Source organism: Thermobia domestica, chromosome 9 (assembly GCF_964235325.1).
Source record: "Thermobia domestica chromosome 9, izTheDome1.hap1.1, whole genome shotgun sequence".
Lineage (NCBI taxonomy): Eukaryota > Metazoa > Arthropoda > Insecta > Zygentoma > Lepismatidae > Thermobia > Thermobia domestica.
This window is the reverse complement of record NC_137462.1, coordinates 39,592,441-39,609,472: the sequence shown is the minus strand read 5'-3', so window position 1 is coordinate 39,609,472 and position 17,032 is coordinate 39,592,441. Positions and strand designations below refer to the sequence as shown.

General features: G+C 33.5%; 1 protein-coding gene across 1 annotated transcript in view; it reads left to right on the top strand.

Annotated features, from left to right (window-relative positions):
• The window catches only part of LOC145694595 (G-protein coupled receptor Mth2-like), a 54,317-nt gene that overhangs the window by 17,816 nt on the left and 19,469 nt on the right, over positions 1–17,032 (top strand). The window contains exon 2 of the mRNA XM_081770965.1: positions 11,318–11,396. Within this exon, the coding sequence (XP_081627091.1) occupies positions 11,318–11,396 (79 nt within the window). The remainder of the gene's footprint in view (positions 1–11,317; positions 11,397–17,032) is intronic.

Below are 17,032 nucleotides of genomic sequence, written 5' to 3'. Positions count from 1 at the left end.
CTTATGCTATGTAGGATGTGACATACTCTGCAATGAAGCAGAAACGGAACTGGTGGGTCACATACCTAGAACAGATAGAAGATGGACGAGAAATAACATACATTGGATTTTCTAGAGATAAGAAGCGATGTACATAGAAGACAATCGAATACAAAATGTATAGATATAACCTGCCGTTTAGCAGAAACTGTACAAATGGAAAAGATCAGCTGATGGAAACATGTAGAAGAAAATGATGGAGACCTTCGTTCAGGAGATGATTGATATCATTTGAATACATATGAAAGTTACACTTTTATATTTAAGCTGAACGTTACAATTTTTTCTACAGCGACAGGAAAATGATCTAGCAGTTGGCAACACTGAAAAAAACGTTAGAAGCACAGACGGTGGATGATTTAAATTATTTATTTTTACGTCCTAATAGTTTTTAGTTTCACATACATTAATTGTATTTTCGTTTCTTTATTATAAACATGAACATGCAAAGCATTTTGTTTATTCAGTTAGTTTTAATTATTTGATATTGTACTGATTGGTATATTATTTCAATTACTAGAAGATAGTTGAAAAGTTTTGTGTAGCTAGACGACTATGGAAACCTTAGAGTATTGTGATATGAGCATGTTTTAAGTTACAGAAGAAGGGTGAAACAGAATCACGATGAAAAGTTGTAGAAGGAGAATGTGTAAGGAAATAAGAGATTCGTGAATTTAGAGAGACAATTGAAATCATATTTAGTTATTAAACTAAAATATTTGATAAAGATTTTTAAAAATTTCTATAATTTTATCTGACATATCCAGTTAAAAATGCGCATGTTATTTACAAGTAATGTAGTTAGACACGTATTTGAAGACATTTAGTGGTACTTTGATACATTTTTAAAGATATACCTGAATATTATTTTTAACGATATATAATTGTTTTGACTATATAGCTGAAAAGCAATCATATTGATATGTATTTTGGCTATATGTTTTGTTTTCCAAGGTCCTAATACGTGATATAAGCTATTCAACATTTTATGAACTTATTTTGTTCATCCACTACTAAATTACATCCATCAGTTGCACATTTAAATCAGTAATTTTTTAACTTATGAACCAACTAGTTATTAGTGTGAAGAATACGTTACATCATAATAAATTATAATTGAGCAAATCAATTATTTCTAAGTCTTTAGCAGTGGAGGTTCAGATGTTAACTATCTCAATTGTTCAAAATTGGATTCCAATTGTAAGTGCACTTGTTATGATTACTTTTGATATTTTAGTTTCATATTTAAGTATAAAGTTTGTTTGTTTATTATCTATATAAGTAAATGTTTGTATTCATACTATTTAAAAGTTCCTATAATACATTTTCAATGAAAGGAAAATTTTCTGCATTTTAGTTTATCCGAAGAAACAATATGTAGTGTATTCCCCTGCAAGAGAAATGTTTCTGAAATTCAGTTTAACAGAAAAAGTTGGTAACAAAATATGTTAATAAAAAAGTTTAGTGCAAAAGTTAATGTATATTATAACCAAAACGTTTCTACATTTTAGTTTCTCAGAAGTTAGAAAAATGTAGTGTCAATTTTCTGCAAGAAAACTTTCTGGAATTTAGTTTAACAACAAAAAAAAATAAAGATTTGTAACGAAATGTTAGTAAAACATTTTTTAGTGCAAAATTTATTTGTATAGTGTTGTATCAAAAAAGTTACCGAAAAGTTTATTTATTTTTAGTTTATCAGGAAAGTTAAAAAATATATAACATAATTTTCTCAAGAAAAGTTTCTGAAATACAATTTAACAGAAAAAGTTGGTAACAAAATATGTTAATAAAAATTTTTAGTGCCGAAAAGTTAATGTTAACGTTGTAACAATAAACATTCTGCATTCTAGTTTATCAGAATCGTTAGAAACAACATGTGGTGTAATTGTCTGCAAGAAAAGTTTCTGAAATACAATTTAACAGAAAAAGTTGGTAACAAAATATGTTAATAAAAATTTTTTTAGTGCAGAAAAGTTAATGTTAACGTTGTAACAATAAACATTCTTGATTTTAGTTTATCCGAAGAAACAATATGTAGTGTAATTTTCTGCAAGAAAAAGTTTTCTGGAACTTCGTTTAACAAAACAGTTAGTAACATAATGTTAGTAAAACACTTTAATGCAAAGGTTAATGTTTAATGTTGCAACAATAAAAATTCTGCATTTTAGTATATAAGACTCATGCTAGAATAAGTGTTTTTGCTTTGCTCTCAAGACAGAAAAAGAAGAAACTCGTATCCACGAAACTTGTGAAATTTGGCGAGTAGCAACTCGAGAAATTTCACTTCGTGGATATGAGTTTCTTCTTTTTCTGTCTTGAGAGCAAAGCAAAAACACTTATTCTAGCATGAGTCTTATATACTAAAATGCAGAATTTTTATTGTTGCAACATTAAACATTAACCTTTGCATTAAAGTGTTTTACTAACATTATGTTACTAACTGTTTTGTTAAACGAAGTTCCAGAAAACTTTTTCTTGCAGAAAATTACACTACATATTGTTTCTTCGGATAAACTAAAATCAAGAATGTTTATTGTTACAACGTTAACATTAACTTTTCTGCACTAAAAAAATTTTTATTAACATATTTTGTTACCAACTTTTTCTGTTAAATTGTATTTCAGAAACTTTTCTTGCAGACAATTACACCACATGTTGTTTCTAACGATTCTGATAAACTAGAATGCAGAATGTTTATTGTTACAACGTTAACATTAACTTTTCGGCACTAAAAATTTTTATTAACATATTTTGTTACCAACTTTTTCTGTTAAATTGTATTTCAGAAACTTTTCTTGAGAAAATTATGTTATATATTTTTTAACTTTCCTGATAAACTAAAAATAAATAAACTTTTCGGTAACTTTTTTGATACAACACTATACAAATAAATTTTGCACTAAAAAATGTTTTACTAACATTTCGTTACAAATCTTTATTTTTTTTTGTTGTTAAACTAAATTCCAGAAAGTTTTCTTGCAGAAAATTGACACTACATTTTTCTAACTTCTGAGAAACTAAAATGTAGAAACGTTTTGGTTATAATATACATTAACTTTTGCACTAAACTTTTTTATTAACATATTTTGTTACCAACTTTTTCTGTTAAACTGAATTTCAGAAACATTTCTCTTGCAGGGGAATACACTACATATTGTTTCTTCGGATAAACTAAAATGCAGAAAATTTTCCTTTCATTGAAAATGTATTATAGGAACTTTTAAATAGTATGAATACAAACATTTACTTATATAGATAATAAACAAACAAACTTTATACTTAAATATGAAACTAAAATATCAAAAGTAATCATAACAAGTGCACTTACAATTGGAATCCAATTTTGAACAATTGAGATAGTTAACATCTGAACCTCCACTGCTAAAGACTTAGAAATAATTGATTTGCTCAATTATAATTTATTATGATGTAACGTATTCTTCACACTAATAACTAGTTGGTTCATAAGTTAAAAAATTACTGATTTAAATGTGCAACTGATGGATGTAATTTAGTAGTGGATGAACAAAATAAGTTCATAAAATGTTGAATAGCTTATATCACGTATTAGGACCTTGGAAAACAAAACATATAGCCAAAATACATATCAATATGATTGCTTTTCAGCTATATAGTCAAAACAATTATATATCGTTAAAAATAATATTCAGGTATATCTTTAAAAATGTATCAAAGTACCACTAAATGTCTTCAAATACGTGTCTAACTACATTACTTGTAAATAACATGCGCATTTTTAACTGGATATGTCAGATAAAATTATAGAAATTTTTAAAAATCTTTATCAAATATTTTAGTTTAATAACTAAATATGATTTCAATTGTCTCTCTAAATTCACGAATCTCTTATTTCCTTACACATTCTCCTTCTACAACTTTTCATCGTGATTCTGTTTCACCCTTCTTCTGTAACTTAAAACATGCTCATATCACAATACTCTAAGGTTTCCATAGTCGTCTAGCTACACAAAACTTTTCAACTATCTTCTAGTAATTGAAATAATATACCAATCAGTACAATATCAAATAATTAAAACTAACTGAATAAACAAAATGCTTTGCATGTTCATGTTTATAATAAAGAAACGAAAATACAATTAATGTATGTGAAACTAAAAACTATTAGGACGTAAAAATAAATAATTTAAATCATCCACCGTCTGTGCTTCTAACGTTTTTTTCAGTGTTGCCAACTGCTAGATCATTTTCCTGTCGCTGTAGAAAAAATTGTAACGTTCAGCTTAAATATAAAAGTGTAACTTTCATATGTATTCAAATGATATCAATCATCTCCTGAACGAAGGTCTCCATCATTTTCTTCTACATGTTTCCATCAGCTGATCTTTTCCATTTGTACAGTTTCTGCTAAACGGCAGGTTATATCTATACATTTTGTATTCGATTGTCTTCTATGTACATCGCTTCTTATCTCTAGAAAATCCAATGTATGTTATTTCTCGTCCATCTTCTATCTGTTCTAGGTATGTGACCCACCAGTTCCGTTTCTGCTTCATTGCAGAGTATGTCACATCCTACATAGCATAAGTTTGCGCTTCACTTGCACTAGACTTGCGAAACTTTAAAAAGTTTTCTGATCTCTAAGTTAGCAGCAAGCGAGCATCTGCAAGAATCTAACAATCTGTCAGTTACATACTAGTAGCCAACTTGCATTAACAGTTGTGAATTGCTAATTTACACACACTTGAGGTCATTTTCGTTTTGCTTGCTATTCTTCACTTCCTTCTTAGAAGTCTTACGATCATAGTATAGCCGGAAATTCCTCAATATCAAATATGAGAACACAATTATATTTCAAACAAAACAATTTGAATACAATATGTTTTGTTAAAAATATTAAGCAGTCATTTATTAGGGCTAAGTCTCGATTTTGTTTGAAATATAGCAAATATAATTATAGTAATAATTATATAAATACAAAAATAGATTGCAGCACACTTCCTAATGCAATGTTTTTGTCACAGAAATCACAAACTTACAAAAATAAACTTATGAAACATTATTTAAAAATACGTTATTTTTACGTAGCATAAATGTCAAGTATACTGCGTAAAGCTTTCATTATATCTAAAATGCAACCCATCCTAACTCTTAATAGAGCTAGTTACGTCATGCAAACGGTGTGTAGGCCAGTTAAAGGGTATGCTTTATCCAGTGCTATCTTAAAACAAGCCACTTTTCATTTGCTTGTTTTTATACAGTAGATATTGTTACCGAATTAAAACTACTATCCTTATTGTAACAACAAGGCGTCTCAGTAACTCAGTCACGGTAATTCCTAATAGGTCGGTTAAGCCAATTGTTGTTATTATCTGAGCTGCCTCGTATCTGACGGCAAACACGGCGCTAGTGTACAGGAAATTTGCGGACGACCTACAAAATTTCAAAGCTAATAAATCTTGTCATAAACTTAAATACTATAATCAGTATATAAGGCTAATTCCAATAATAAGTACATTAATCACACTATTAGATGCCGTTACCTGCGCTGCCGAATAAACGTTTATCTCTTATATTCCGTAACAAAAAAGTGTCGCTACCTACCTTGTTTAGATAACTACAAGTTGTCTCTGACGTACACTACCTGTTATTACATATATATCTCCTCTTACTAGTCACTTCTCATACAAAGTCGCTCGGCGAGAAACAAATGTTTTCTATATTTAAAAAGTGCCTTTAAACCATGCAATCAACGTGATTAATATTAGACAACTTATTATTCTCGGTTCATTTTAGCACACTGCAGTACGCAGTATTAGTACTGTGTACTAATTTCATACACAGAATTTCAATAAAGAAGATTCTTCGTTAACTAATACCGTATCATGTTCTAATTACTTTTACATTATCCCCATCTAAAAATTCTTGATCTAAAAAATCTATGACCTAATGCCTCAATAAAATAGTATGGTTATGTCTCATACGAAATGTCTTCCTTTCATCCGAAGAAACATTATGTCTGTTTCCCTCTACCGCTATTATTTCTTCCCTTCATAAATTACTTATAAGTATTCGCTTTTATCCGTCTACTTTACCCTAAACCCTAAATATATAATACTAGCAAAACAAAATAATCTCACTGATAATGTTAGAATAAAAACGTCCCAGCCTGTATGTCACATACGCACGTAAAATTACATTCTTGGTACTAATTCTTGTTCTCCATACTGTCTAATATATTCCGATAAATTAATGGGTAGCATGGGCGCTTTTCGTACACGTAGGCCCAAATTCAATTCTCGGTGCTTCTTTCATATAAACCATAATAATCGTTTTACTTTTTTAAACTAGTTTCCCATCTTTCATAGCCAGGAAGTGCAAGCCTAAGGCGTTAAAGTGAAATAACACATGCTATATACCTACAAAAGGCGGTTGTCCGGCATTCAATTAATGAAACTGAGACGCGACTTTGAGCTAAATAACATTTTCAAATACTCTCCTCTCATTTACAACACAAAACTCCTATCTATTAGTTTAGGACCGCTGTAAATCACGAGGTGGATATATAATATAAAACACGAAGCTTACCAAAAGAAATTAACTATATACCGTATTTTAGTTCACGTAACTGTTTCAAACACGAATAAATCTTCTTTGTGACTACGTGGTTAGCGTACGCGCCTTTGGCGTGGTGATTGAATTCCCTGCTGGAGCTCAAGGATTCTAATTCCACGTTAATCAGTAGGTCCATGTCTCACATAACTATGGTGCTAAAAAGGGACGCTAAACTTCAAATCAAATACGATTATTTGTACCATCAAGGAACAATAAGAAAAAATCTAAATTTTCTCATAAAATGATTACAAAAGTATCACATACCAAGCTTTTATTCAGCTCCTGAATTTCACAAACAACATTTTTTTTTCCAGATGCGCCTCAAAATGAAAAAGGTTGGAAACCACTGACATATGCTAACAATTATAAAAATATTATTCAAAATTCAAACTTATGTTCAATTCAATAGTACTAAAGATAAAATTCAAAGCAGGTGTAGGCTACCCAGTTCCTTTCCCCTACTGTAAATGTTAATACCACACACAAAAATAATAAAAATTAATACCATATTACATAAGTAATCAGTTTCACACATCATTTAATGGTCTTTTCATGTAACACTAACTTCTTATATTCTGAAGATATGCTAGGGTCCTATGAACAAGAAAATAATCGCATATTTATTATAAAATGTGTCCGTTTGTGTGTCTATACAACTATTCTTTTAATATGTAAAATAATAACTACGCCTCGTCCTAACGGAGAGGTCCAAACAATCCAAAATTCCTTGCTATTTGTTTATTGTGTTTGGCTTTCGGCGCGGAAGATCATAATTCGATTCCCGGCAAGTCACAGGTTGTGTTCAATTTTAGTGCCATATAAGTAAAAACTCCATCGAACAAAAAAAAATTAGCGTGCGGTTCTCCACGTGGGAGAGCCCTAGTTCGATTCCCGGGGGGGCGTATTCTGCTAACTTTCTGTACAATATAATTTATATATACCTGTTATCTTACACAATTCATAGCTACATATAAGTAACAACATCTGCTAAGCAAAATGTTTGTCGTACGGCTTTTCACGTGGAAGAACTCTGGTTCGATTCCCGGGGACGCATTCTGCTAACTTTCTGTACAATATAATTTATATATACCTGTTATGTCTTACACAATTCATAGCTATGTATAAGTAACAAGTTCGCACTGCAAGCAAAAATATTTAGCGTACGGTTCTCCACGTGGGAGAATATTAATTCGAGTCCCGGTGCAATCATTAATGATGATTCCCTACATATTACTTTATACTATATCTTAGTCACGTTATAATTCCATAAAAGTACACCGAGTCATATCATTTTTCAATGCCGGAAAATCCGCAATCAATTCCCGATAAAAAACAAACACTTCCGTCCCCCTTATACTCCCAACAATTACAAATGTTTACGTGTATTTCATTTTCAATGTCCCTTCTCATATGAAAAAAAAAGAAAACATAAACATAAAACAAGAAAAAAAAAACAAACAAAGCCAATACTTACAGATAAATTCTTCTTCTCTGTTAACTTCTACAGAATACAATTCACCAACTCAAACGCATCGTGCTTTTATTTCTTCAAATGTAACCACTTGATTTGCATCAAAGTTTGTATACCAACAAAAATAAATCCAGAAGATTCTACGAAATTCTAAAATGATTTTATTACTCTCACTCTCCGTAACTCATATATTACATCCTCTGTGTCGCCCAACCTCCCCTGCGGGCACTTATGTTAAAACAGATGGCGGTCTCTTTTCTTAAAGAACCCTTGTCGTTCTGAATTAATTTTCCTGTCGCGTCCTGAACCTGTCGCGTTGCAGTTTTGTTTACCTGCTGTTTATCCAAACAATTAATCTTTAAAGGATTCCGTTTCCGTTTCAAAAAAGTCTATCAAAATCAAACGGTTAACATTAATTATACACTTCAAGAACCATGCGTAAATTCTTTACATTATTAATTACTTCCTTTATATTAAAATGCCCACCCTACCCAGAACTAAATTAACATTATTTTCTCATTTAAACCCAAAACAATTTATTTTCAGTAACTAATGTTGTTTTCTTTAAATCTGTCGCTATAATTCAAAGCACTACAAAGTCTGCCGATTCAATTCATCTAATGTCACACCCTCATTACAAATGCATTTACTTATCACTTTATATATGGGCGAGCTCTGTTTGGACATTCAAAATGTTACAAAGTACACAAAAATAATTAATCAACATAAAGTACAAGCACGGCCAACCATTTCGTTCAATTTCCTATTTAAACCTTTATCAAAAATAATTCATCCTGTCACTTTAACATGCTCTACAAAGGAACGCATATAAAAAAAAGTGAACAAAAAATATGTAGGTCGTTATTACGTAGGCAAAATAATGAAACTACAGTCCGATACAGCATAATTACATGTTAGTAATTGTTCCTAAAGTACCGGTAAAAAAAAGCCGAGGTAATTCAATTACAATTGAACCTTTGTACTTCAATATATTACTTCAATGAGAGTACTTAGAGTAATTACAATATTCATTACTTCAACGACAGTATGTACCAAAAGTGTAAGTACTTTCAAGGTCAAAAATGGTCCATGGATGCAGATTATTCTACTTTGTGCAACATCACTAATATTCCCTCTTTATTTCTTAATCATGGTGTTCTTTTCAGTAAATAACATGTGTATAACTATGGTACATTATGAATAACATCATTTCTTATATTTTTTGTTTTCTCTTAAAAATGTATATGATTAATATCTTTATCATTTTGACTAATATATTAATTACATTTCACTTTCTTTGCACGATGTATATGGTACTGAGCTTTTTAAAACCCCATAAAATTATCGTAAATTGTGAAATGTTGTAGAATGTAAATATACCCTTTCTATCTTATGTTATTCCATTATTTAAGATTACTTTCGAGGAAAGTATTTCTGTATATGTGTGTAATATTGTGTTTGCTGCTTTTACTATTAAATTGAAAAATATATTCGCTTGTGAGGGCCTCGCAAATATACTCTTGCACCGAGACTCCTAAGAGATCTGTAACGGCACAACACATACTCTGCACACTTCATGCCCCCTCCTTCCCGCCCCCTCCTTGCAATTTCACAAGTAGCGATAATTTCTCAAATTTTCAATAATATTAATAATAAAATATTATTATCACTAATTTATACTTATTCCCGGCAAAACTTCTGAATAGGATTGTAGTGCAGTGATTATTCTTCTTAATGGGATACAGTGGCGCACCCACGGGGAAGTCCACCTGGTCCGAACCTCCCTGAAAACTTTCTAACTCAACGTACATTTGTACACTTTAAAACTGTTCTTGTTTAACAGGAAAATGATTGATGTAGCGTGAACATTTGATTTCAAACTTCATCAGTAGTCTTTCTCTTATAAAAACAATCTAGTTCTATCATTTTTCCCCTGAAAATATAGATGAAAGTATTTTATAATTATTTTTCTTCTTTTCGGGTGCAGATTGGACACCCCCCCCCCATAAAAGTTTCTGGGTGCAAGCCTGATGGAACCACATTTTTTACTCAATAGTTATTTTGAGTTTGTAAATTTAATTTAATGCTTCTTTCGTTTGTTCTTTTTTTACAACATTCATATTTCTAATTACTAATGTAGTTTATTTCTATCAGTATGTTGTGCCCCCTTGCTCGCTTCTCAAGTTGCCCAGGGGGCGCCCCTTTGATTGGGAACCACTGTGGTGAAACATATAAACAATGTCAAATACATTTTTTACCATGTTAATACAATAGGATGTTATTTTAGTCTAGCATGGTGCTTCCTGTGGTGATTGCCAAATCCGTCCCTTGAATCACTGAGGCCCAGCGTACTATTAATTTTTCAAATGCTCTATTGTGTTTACTCTGATGGGGTCGCGGTGGCTCAGTGGTAGAGCGTTCACCTCTAGCGCGTGGGGTCCCTGGCTCGGTCCCAGCTCGTGCCAAGTGGACTTTGTGGTGGACATACACCATGTGCATAGGTTTTCTCAGGCTCTCCCATTTTTTCCCCACTTTCTTCATTCCGCCATTTCATTCATTTCTCATCTTCACCGTCTCCTGTAACTTAGCTGGCATAACCATAGGACGTAAAACTGAAAGGTTTCCTCTCATTTTTATTTGTTTACACTAACTTTTTCAACAGTAGTTAATTGGTTCCAGTTTAGCATCCATTTGCAGCACCGAGGCTGTATGAGAACTGAACCAACAGTTTGACCAGGCGTCTCAAAGACCCGTGCCACCTGTTTTCGTAGCCATATTTTTCAGAACTTTTTAAATATTCGAAAGATACACTAAAATGTAACATTTGTATTGAAATTCGCATTATACCTGTTTAATATGCGTAATACAAAATAAAATTATCAACAAAAAAATTAAAGCAAAATTATTAGGTAAAGATTTACAATTTAACAGATGGGTCTGTGAGACTAGGCGCCAGCGTTCATGTCACATTAACATGCTCCAGTGCTGCCGGGTTAAGGTGGAATACAAACCACAGAAGTGTATTCAACGTTCTCCCACACCGAATATCGAATGTAGGATCCCTTGGACCAAAGGCACACACACGATAACCACTAGACTAACATAGAGGACCTTCTGTAGTGCTATCCAGTCACTTACAAATGCGATTTTAGATGTCATATAACGAAAATCTTTCCGTGAATGTCCAGATTCATTTGTTATTATCTCTTTTAGGTTATGCAGTCCAATTCTGTTTTCTGGCAGCATTCTTTTGGCTTAATGTGATTTGTTTCGACATTTGGTGGACTTTCAGGTAAGAGTTTTAATTTATTTGTTGAAGTTTAGCCTCTATTTTCAGCACCGAGACTGCACGAGTCGTGGATCTACAATTAAAGGTAGAATCTGAACCCCCGTAATGCGTGTAATGCCCTATCATGGGAAATCGAATCTAGAACACGTGTATCAAAAGCGTTCTAGTCACTAGACCAGCGTCAAGAGCATTCAGGTAAGGGTTGTAACAAATTGGAAACAAATAATTTTCTCTTGTCCTTTGAAATTATAGCACATTCTTAAATTATGTATTTCAGACTAAATTCAATATTGAAACCGGAAGTAGAATAGAAGAAAGTGGCCAAAACCGGCCCCCATTTTGTTTTTGATTTAACAAATAGTGTCCAGCTCGCTCATGGCTATATGGTTAGCGTAGGATCTTCGATGCGGGATGCCCGGGTTCGATTCCCAGTGGGAGTATAATGTGAATGGGATGGGATCAGTAGCGGTTCTAGAAGGTGAAAACTGGGGCAGCCAGAAATTATGCTATGATAGGTATATCATGAGATTACTATAAACTTTAAAAAATACAGGGTGTCCAATATACAATGCAACACGGAGTTTGGGACATTAGAACTTTTTAATCTGAAGCGATACACAAATAATGGTTATACCGAATGAAACCTTGTCCATGCATATATTTTTAAAATAGGAATGAACGATTGAATTACACTAGGAACCACACAGTGTTGCCAAATGTAACCGAAGGTTTTTTTTTTTTTTTTTTTTTTTTTTTTTTTACAAAGCATGTAAATTGACTCACAACTCACACATATGGATGTTCTGTCGTTAATTTCAATTTGTTTAGTTGGAGTAGGTTGGAAACTATGGAGCAGAAAAAAATAATTTTTCATTTCCAGTGGTAGCTAATACGACGAGGCCTCTGTAAGGGACAAGTAGAGAAATCGTAGTTTTCATAAATTAACACTCTGAATTGGCAACTGTGCTGATGTTTTCGTGCATCAAGAGGTGTGTTAAGGATCTGTCTACATTATGCAATTCCTGAAAGCAATGAAACAGAAACTTTGAAATTATCATGATAAAACCTTTACTTACATGCACCCGGCAACACTGCTACTATCAGGAAATGAGTTATTAGCTCTATAGCAGATGCTGGAAGTGCCCCTGTTTTGATTCAAACATGTTTCAACATGTTGGCAGTAACTTTACGAAGAGTAGCAGTGTTAATGTTCTCAATAGCACTGCGAATGTTCGTTTCGAAGTCTTGTATAGTTCGAGAATTGTTCTTGTATACCTGTTGCTTTAAATAGCCCCATAGAAATGAATAGCAGTGTTGCCGGGTGTATGTACGTAAAAATTTTATCATGATAATTTCAAAGTTCCTTTTTCGTTATTTTCAGGAATTGCATAATGTAGATAGATCCTTAACACACATTTTGATGCACTGAAACATCAGTAGGGTTGCCAATTCAGAGATTTAATTTATGAAAACTACGATTTCCCTACTTGTCCCTTACAGAGACCGCAACTGATTAGTTATCGGTGGGAATGAAATATTATTTTATCTGCTCGCTAGTTTCCAAGTTACTCCAACAAAACAAACTGAAAATTAACGACAGTACATCCATATATGTGAGTTATGAGTCAATTTACCTGTTTTGTAAAAAAAAAAAAAAATGATTTACACCTTCGGTTACATTTGGCAACACTGTGTGGTTCCTAGTGTAATTCAATCGTTGCTTCCTATTTTAAAAATATATACATCAACAAGGCTTCATTTTGATATAACTATTATTTGTGTATCGCTTCAGTTTCAGAAGTTATATTATCCCAAACTCCGGTTGCATTGTGTATTGGACACCCTGTATATAAATAATGCCCTAAATAATTTTAAATACTAAAAACGCTTGGGAGCTTAGGCCTCCCAGCCCCGGGCTAGACCCGCCACTGGATGGGATATGTGGGTGGGTGGGTTTGGACCCTATGTTAAACTGTAGGCTCACTATTTCAAGGGACGCTAAATTCTAATCCGTTAATCTTTGTGTAACAATTTCGCTATATTTTAATAACGCCAGACTGACAGGAGTTTTGACAGTAATTTGTGTCTTCTTGTATAATTGTTACAACTAGTTTAACCGCCATTTCAAATCACATGGAATATAACACGTTTATTATTATTATTTAATTCCAAAAGAATATTGACCTTAACTAAGAATGGTATTTCTCGTGATTTCTTAGTTATGTCACGTTCTTACTCAATACCAACCTGTTTTGCACGAAGAATATATTTTTTTATGGCCATGCTTTTGCTTTATAAAACTCCTCGTTATGGAATTTATCCGCGTATAAAACTCTTTTAATACAATCGTAATTTTTCGCGTTAAAAGATGCATTGTTTTCTTGAATATGGTATTGCTAGTTACATGGTAAAGATTTAATGCAATGTTAACTTTTGACTTTCAGAGAGTTTTTAAGTAATACTTATTCAATTTGTTGTTTTACGGGAGCGTATTAAAGGAAAAAAGTAATGATTTTTTTTATCGTCTTAAATGTAGTATTCCATATATGAATTACGAGGCGAAGTCAAAAAGTAAAAGGACTTGAGAAAAGATATTTATTCTAATGATAAAAACTGAAACATACATTATTATTATTATTATTATTATTATTATTATTATTATTATTATTATTTTTTTTTTTTTTTTTTTTTTTTTTACATAATCTCCCTGCACTTCAACGCACTTTTCCCAACGTTTCACAAGTGTTTTTTGATTCCGTCAGAAAAAAGACTTTCGGTTGCACCTGTAACTAATTTTGCACCACATCAATGGCTAGTTAATGGTTGACATTTAAATTTCTTAACTTCTGGTAATGATGGGTGTTTCCAATCCATACTTGTAGCCTTACTTTCGGTTCGTGATTATGTATCCAAGTATCATCTACGGTAACGATTTGCCGTAAACATCCATCTCCCTGGCGACGATAACGCACCAAACAGGGCCGTGCCGTGCGGGGGGGGGGCGAGCGGGGCGCCGAAGTAAGGGGGCGAAAATTCGATAGAAAAAAGGAAAAAAGATAGGAAAAATTGCTTGGAATATATGTATGGTGGCGCCATCGTATACTTTCGCCCCGGGCGCTGATTTTCCACGGCACGGCCCTGGCACCAAATGTTAATGAGAGATGTCAACCTTTGTGGCTTATGGATGGCAATAAACGACTATCAGTCAGCGTACTGCGCTTGCATTCGACGAATAATTTCCGCAGGTTTCACACCAAAAGCGGATCACTGCCCTCATTTCCTCCGTGGTGCAAATCGACAATGATGCTGTCATGTTTAACAGCCTGCTACACTCCAATTACTAGCTCGGGAATAAGAGTGACATGTTGCAGACAACACTAATTCAGCGCTGTATATTAGCAGTGTTACCATATCCTAGTGCTAGAAACTGTCCCTTTACTTTTTGGCTTCCCCTCGTAGAAATAAGACGGAAGAGAAGAGTACATTTGGATCAAAATAAGGGGCACAATGACTGAATAGTAAATCTTCCTCCTTCTCTCTCTCTCTCTCTCTCTCTCTCTCTCTCTCTCTCTCTCGGGCAAGAAAACCGTGATTTAATCCTAGTGTGGTGGAGTATATAGAATCCATGAGTTCATGTGGTTTGGATTCCACGTTAATCAGTAGGTCCCGTCTCATATAGCCTCGCTGTTGAAAGGGAGTTAACCTCAAAATCAACTCAATCCATGAGTTTTCTCGGGGTTCTCCCGTTTGGTTCCACATTTTCATTCCATCAATAATTTAATAATGACTAACTTTTATTAATTTAGCGCAAACTGCATAATGTGGGTCGTTAAATTTAATATACAAGGTGACACGAAACAACCTGCCTCATTTGAAAGGTGAATAAAACATAAAGTACTGCAAATAGAAACTTGTTTATTGAAAAATATAAAACGGTATTGAAAACAGTTTGTGAACTAAGTAAGTCGAGAAGTTCCGAACAACGGGTTCGAGATTAGAAAATAAACCACCTGTCCGACCTAAAAGTGCTCGTACGCCGGACAATATGGAGGCTGTGAGAAAATCTGTTTTGCAGTCCCCGAAAAATTCTGCAGGGAAGCATGCTGCAGCTGTTCGGCTTCCTCGGAAGAGTGTAAGAAGAATTTTACGCGAAGATCTGTATTTTTCCCCTTATAAAATTATGCTTGTCCAAGGACCTAAACTAGCAAATCTTGTCATGTGAAAACATTCTGCTAAGATTTACGCACAACGGCCTCACATTCTTACGGACTTCAAGATAGTAATTCAAGCGGAACAGCTATTCCCCAAGATATGACACGTCGGGTGGTGCCAGATTTCAGACGTCTTGAAATGTGTATTGCTCAGGATCTGAAAAGGTAGGGGGACGATAAGTAGCTGCATGACGTCACGCCGTCCCCTGCCTATCTTTGCCCATTGTAATTTTTAGGAACTGTGGGAACGGCGTCACACTGTGTTACCACTCACTTTTACCCCTGAACAGCAATGGAACACGTACCAGATTTCATTTTCAAAGCATGGTCATTACAAACTGTTGTCATACTCATTGTATATTTTTGAATAAACGAGTTTCTCTCTGCAATCCGTTTTGTTCTATTATTCTTTCAGATCTTAGTTTTCTGGGTCATCTTGCACTAGAACAATTATTACTTGAACTAAAAATACTACTATTAAAATTACTGTTACTGCTCCTATCACTACTAATACTAATAGTAACCCCTTCCTCTGGTCTAGTGGCTAGCGTACGTGGCTTTGATGCACAAGGTTCCGGTGGGAGAGCTTTATAAATTAAAAATTGTGCGGTGGTTCGGTATAGTATGGTATGATATGATTTGAGTTTAGTATCTCTTTCAACAGCGAGACTATATGAGACGTGGACCTACATCTTAACGACGGATTCGATCCACGTGAGCTTCCGCCGGGAACTGCGGTGGGTTGGATTCGACCTTAAATTATATTGTCTCGGTGCTGAAAGAGACAAACCTAAATAGCTACTAATAACCTGAATAACGATCCACACTACTTCTGCTATTAAACATGTTATTAGGATCACGCTACGTCCATTACTTCACATGATGACCGAAAACGAATATTTAAATTCTGTTTTTAGCAACAGGTAGCAAAAACGATTATCTCATCCGAGTTCGTTAAAAGAGTTAATTCGTTAACATCTTCACAGGTAACGGCAGAGGCTATCCATATACATCCATTCATAAATTTACGTTTCGGTATAAGGCTAATACGCAATCCTCAAATTATGTATGAGTAACGGGTTCTATATATTTATTTTACATATCTTGTTCAAGCGGGAATTACAGCCTGGAAACTCCCTAGCGTACGCCATTATGTGTGGTGCAGACTTATTGTACGGATTCATACATAAATTTATTGCATATACTAGCTGAACCTGAGCTATTGTATTTCCACAGGACATAGTTCTAATATGAGCGTGAATCTCCTTCCCACTTATCACTATATCTGGGATACACTGAGAAAAAGTGTATGTGGTGTACATAATATTGTATGTTACATTTGTAAATCCTGTAGTTTTTGGACTTAACGTACGACAAACGTATAACTGAAAACGCATATCTTATAATACTTTCTGTATAAGTATTCCA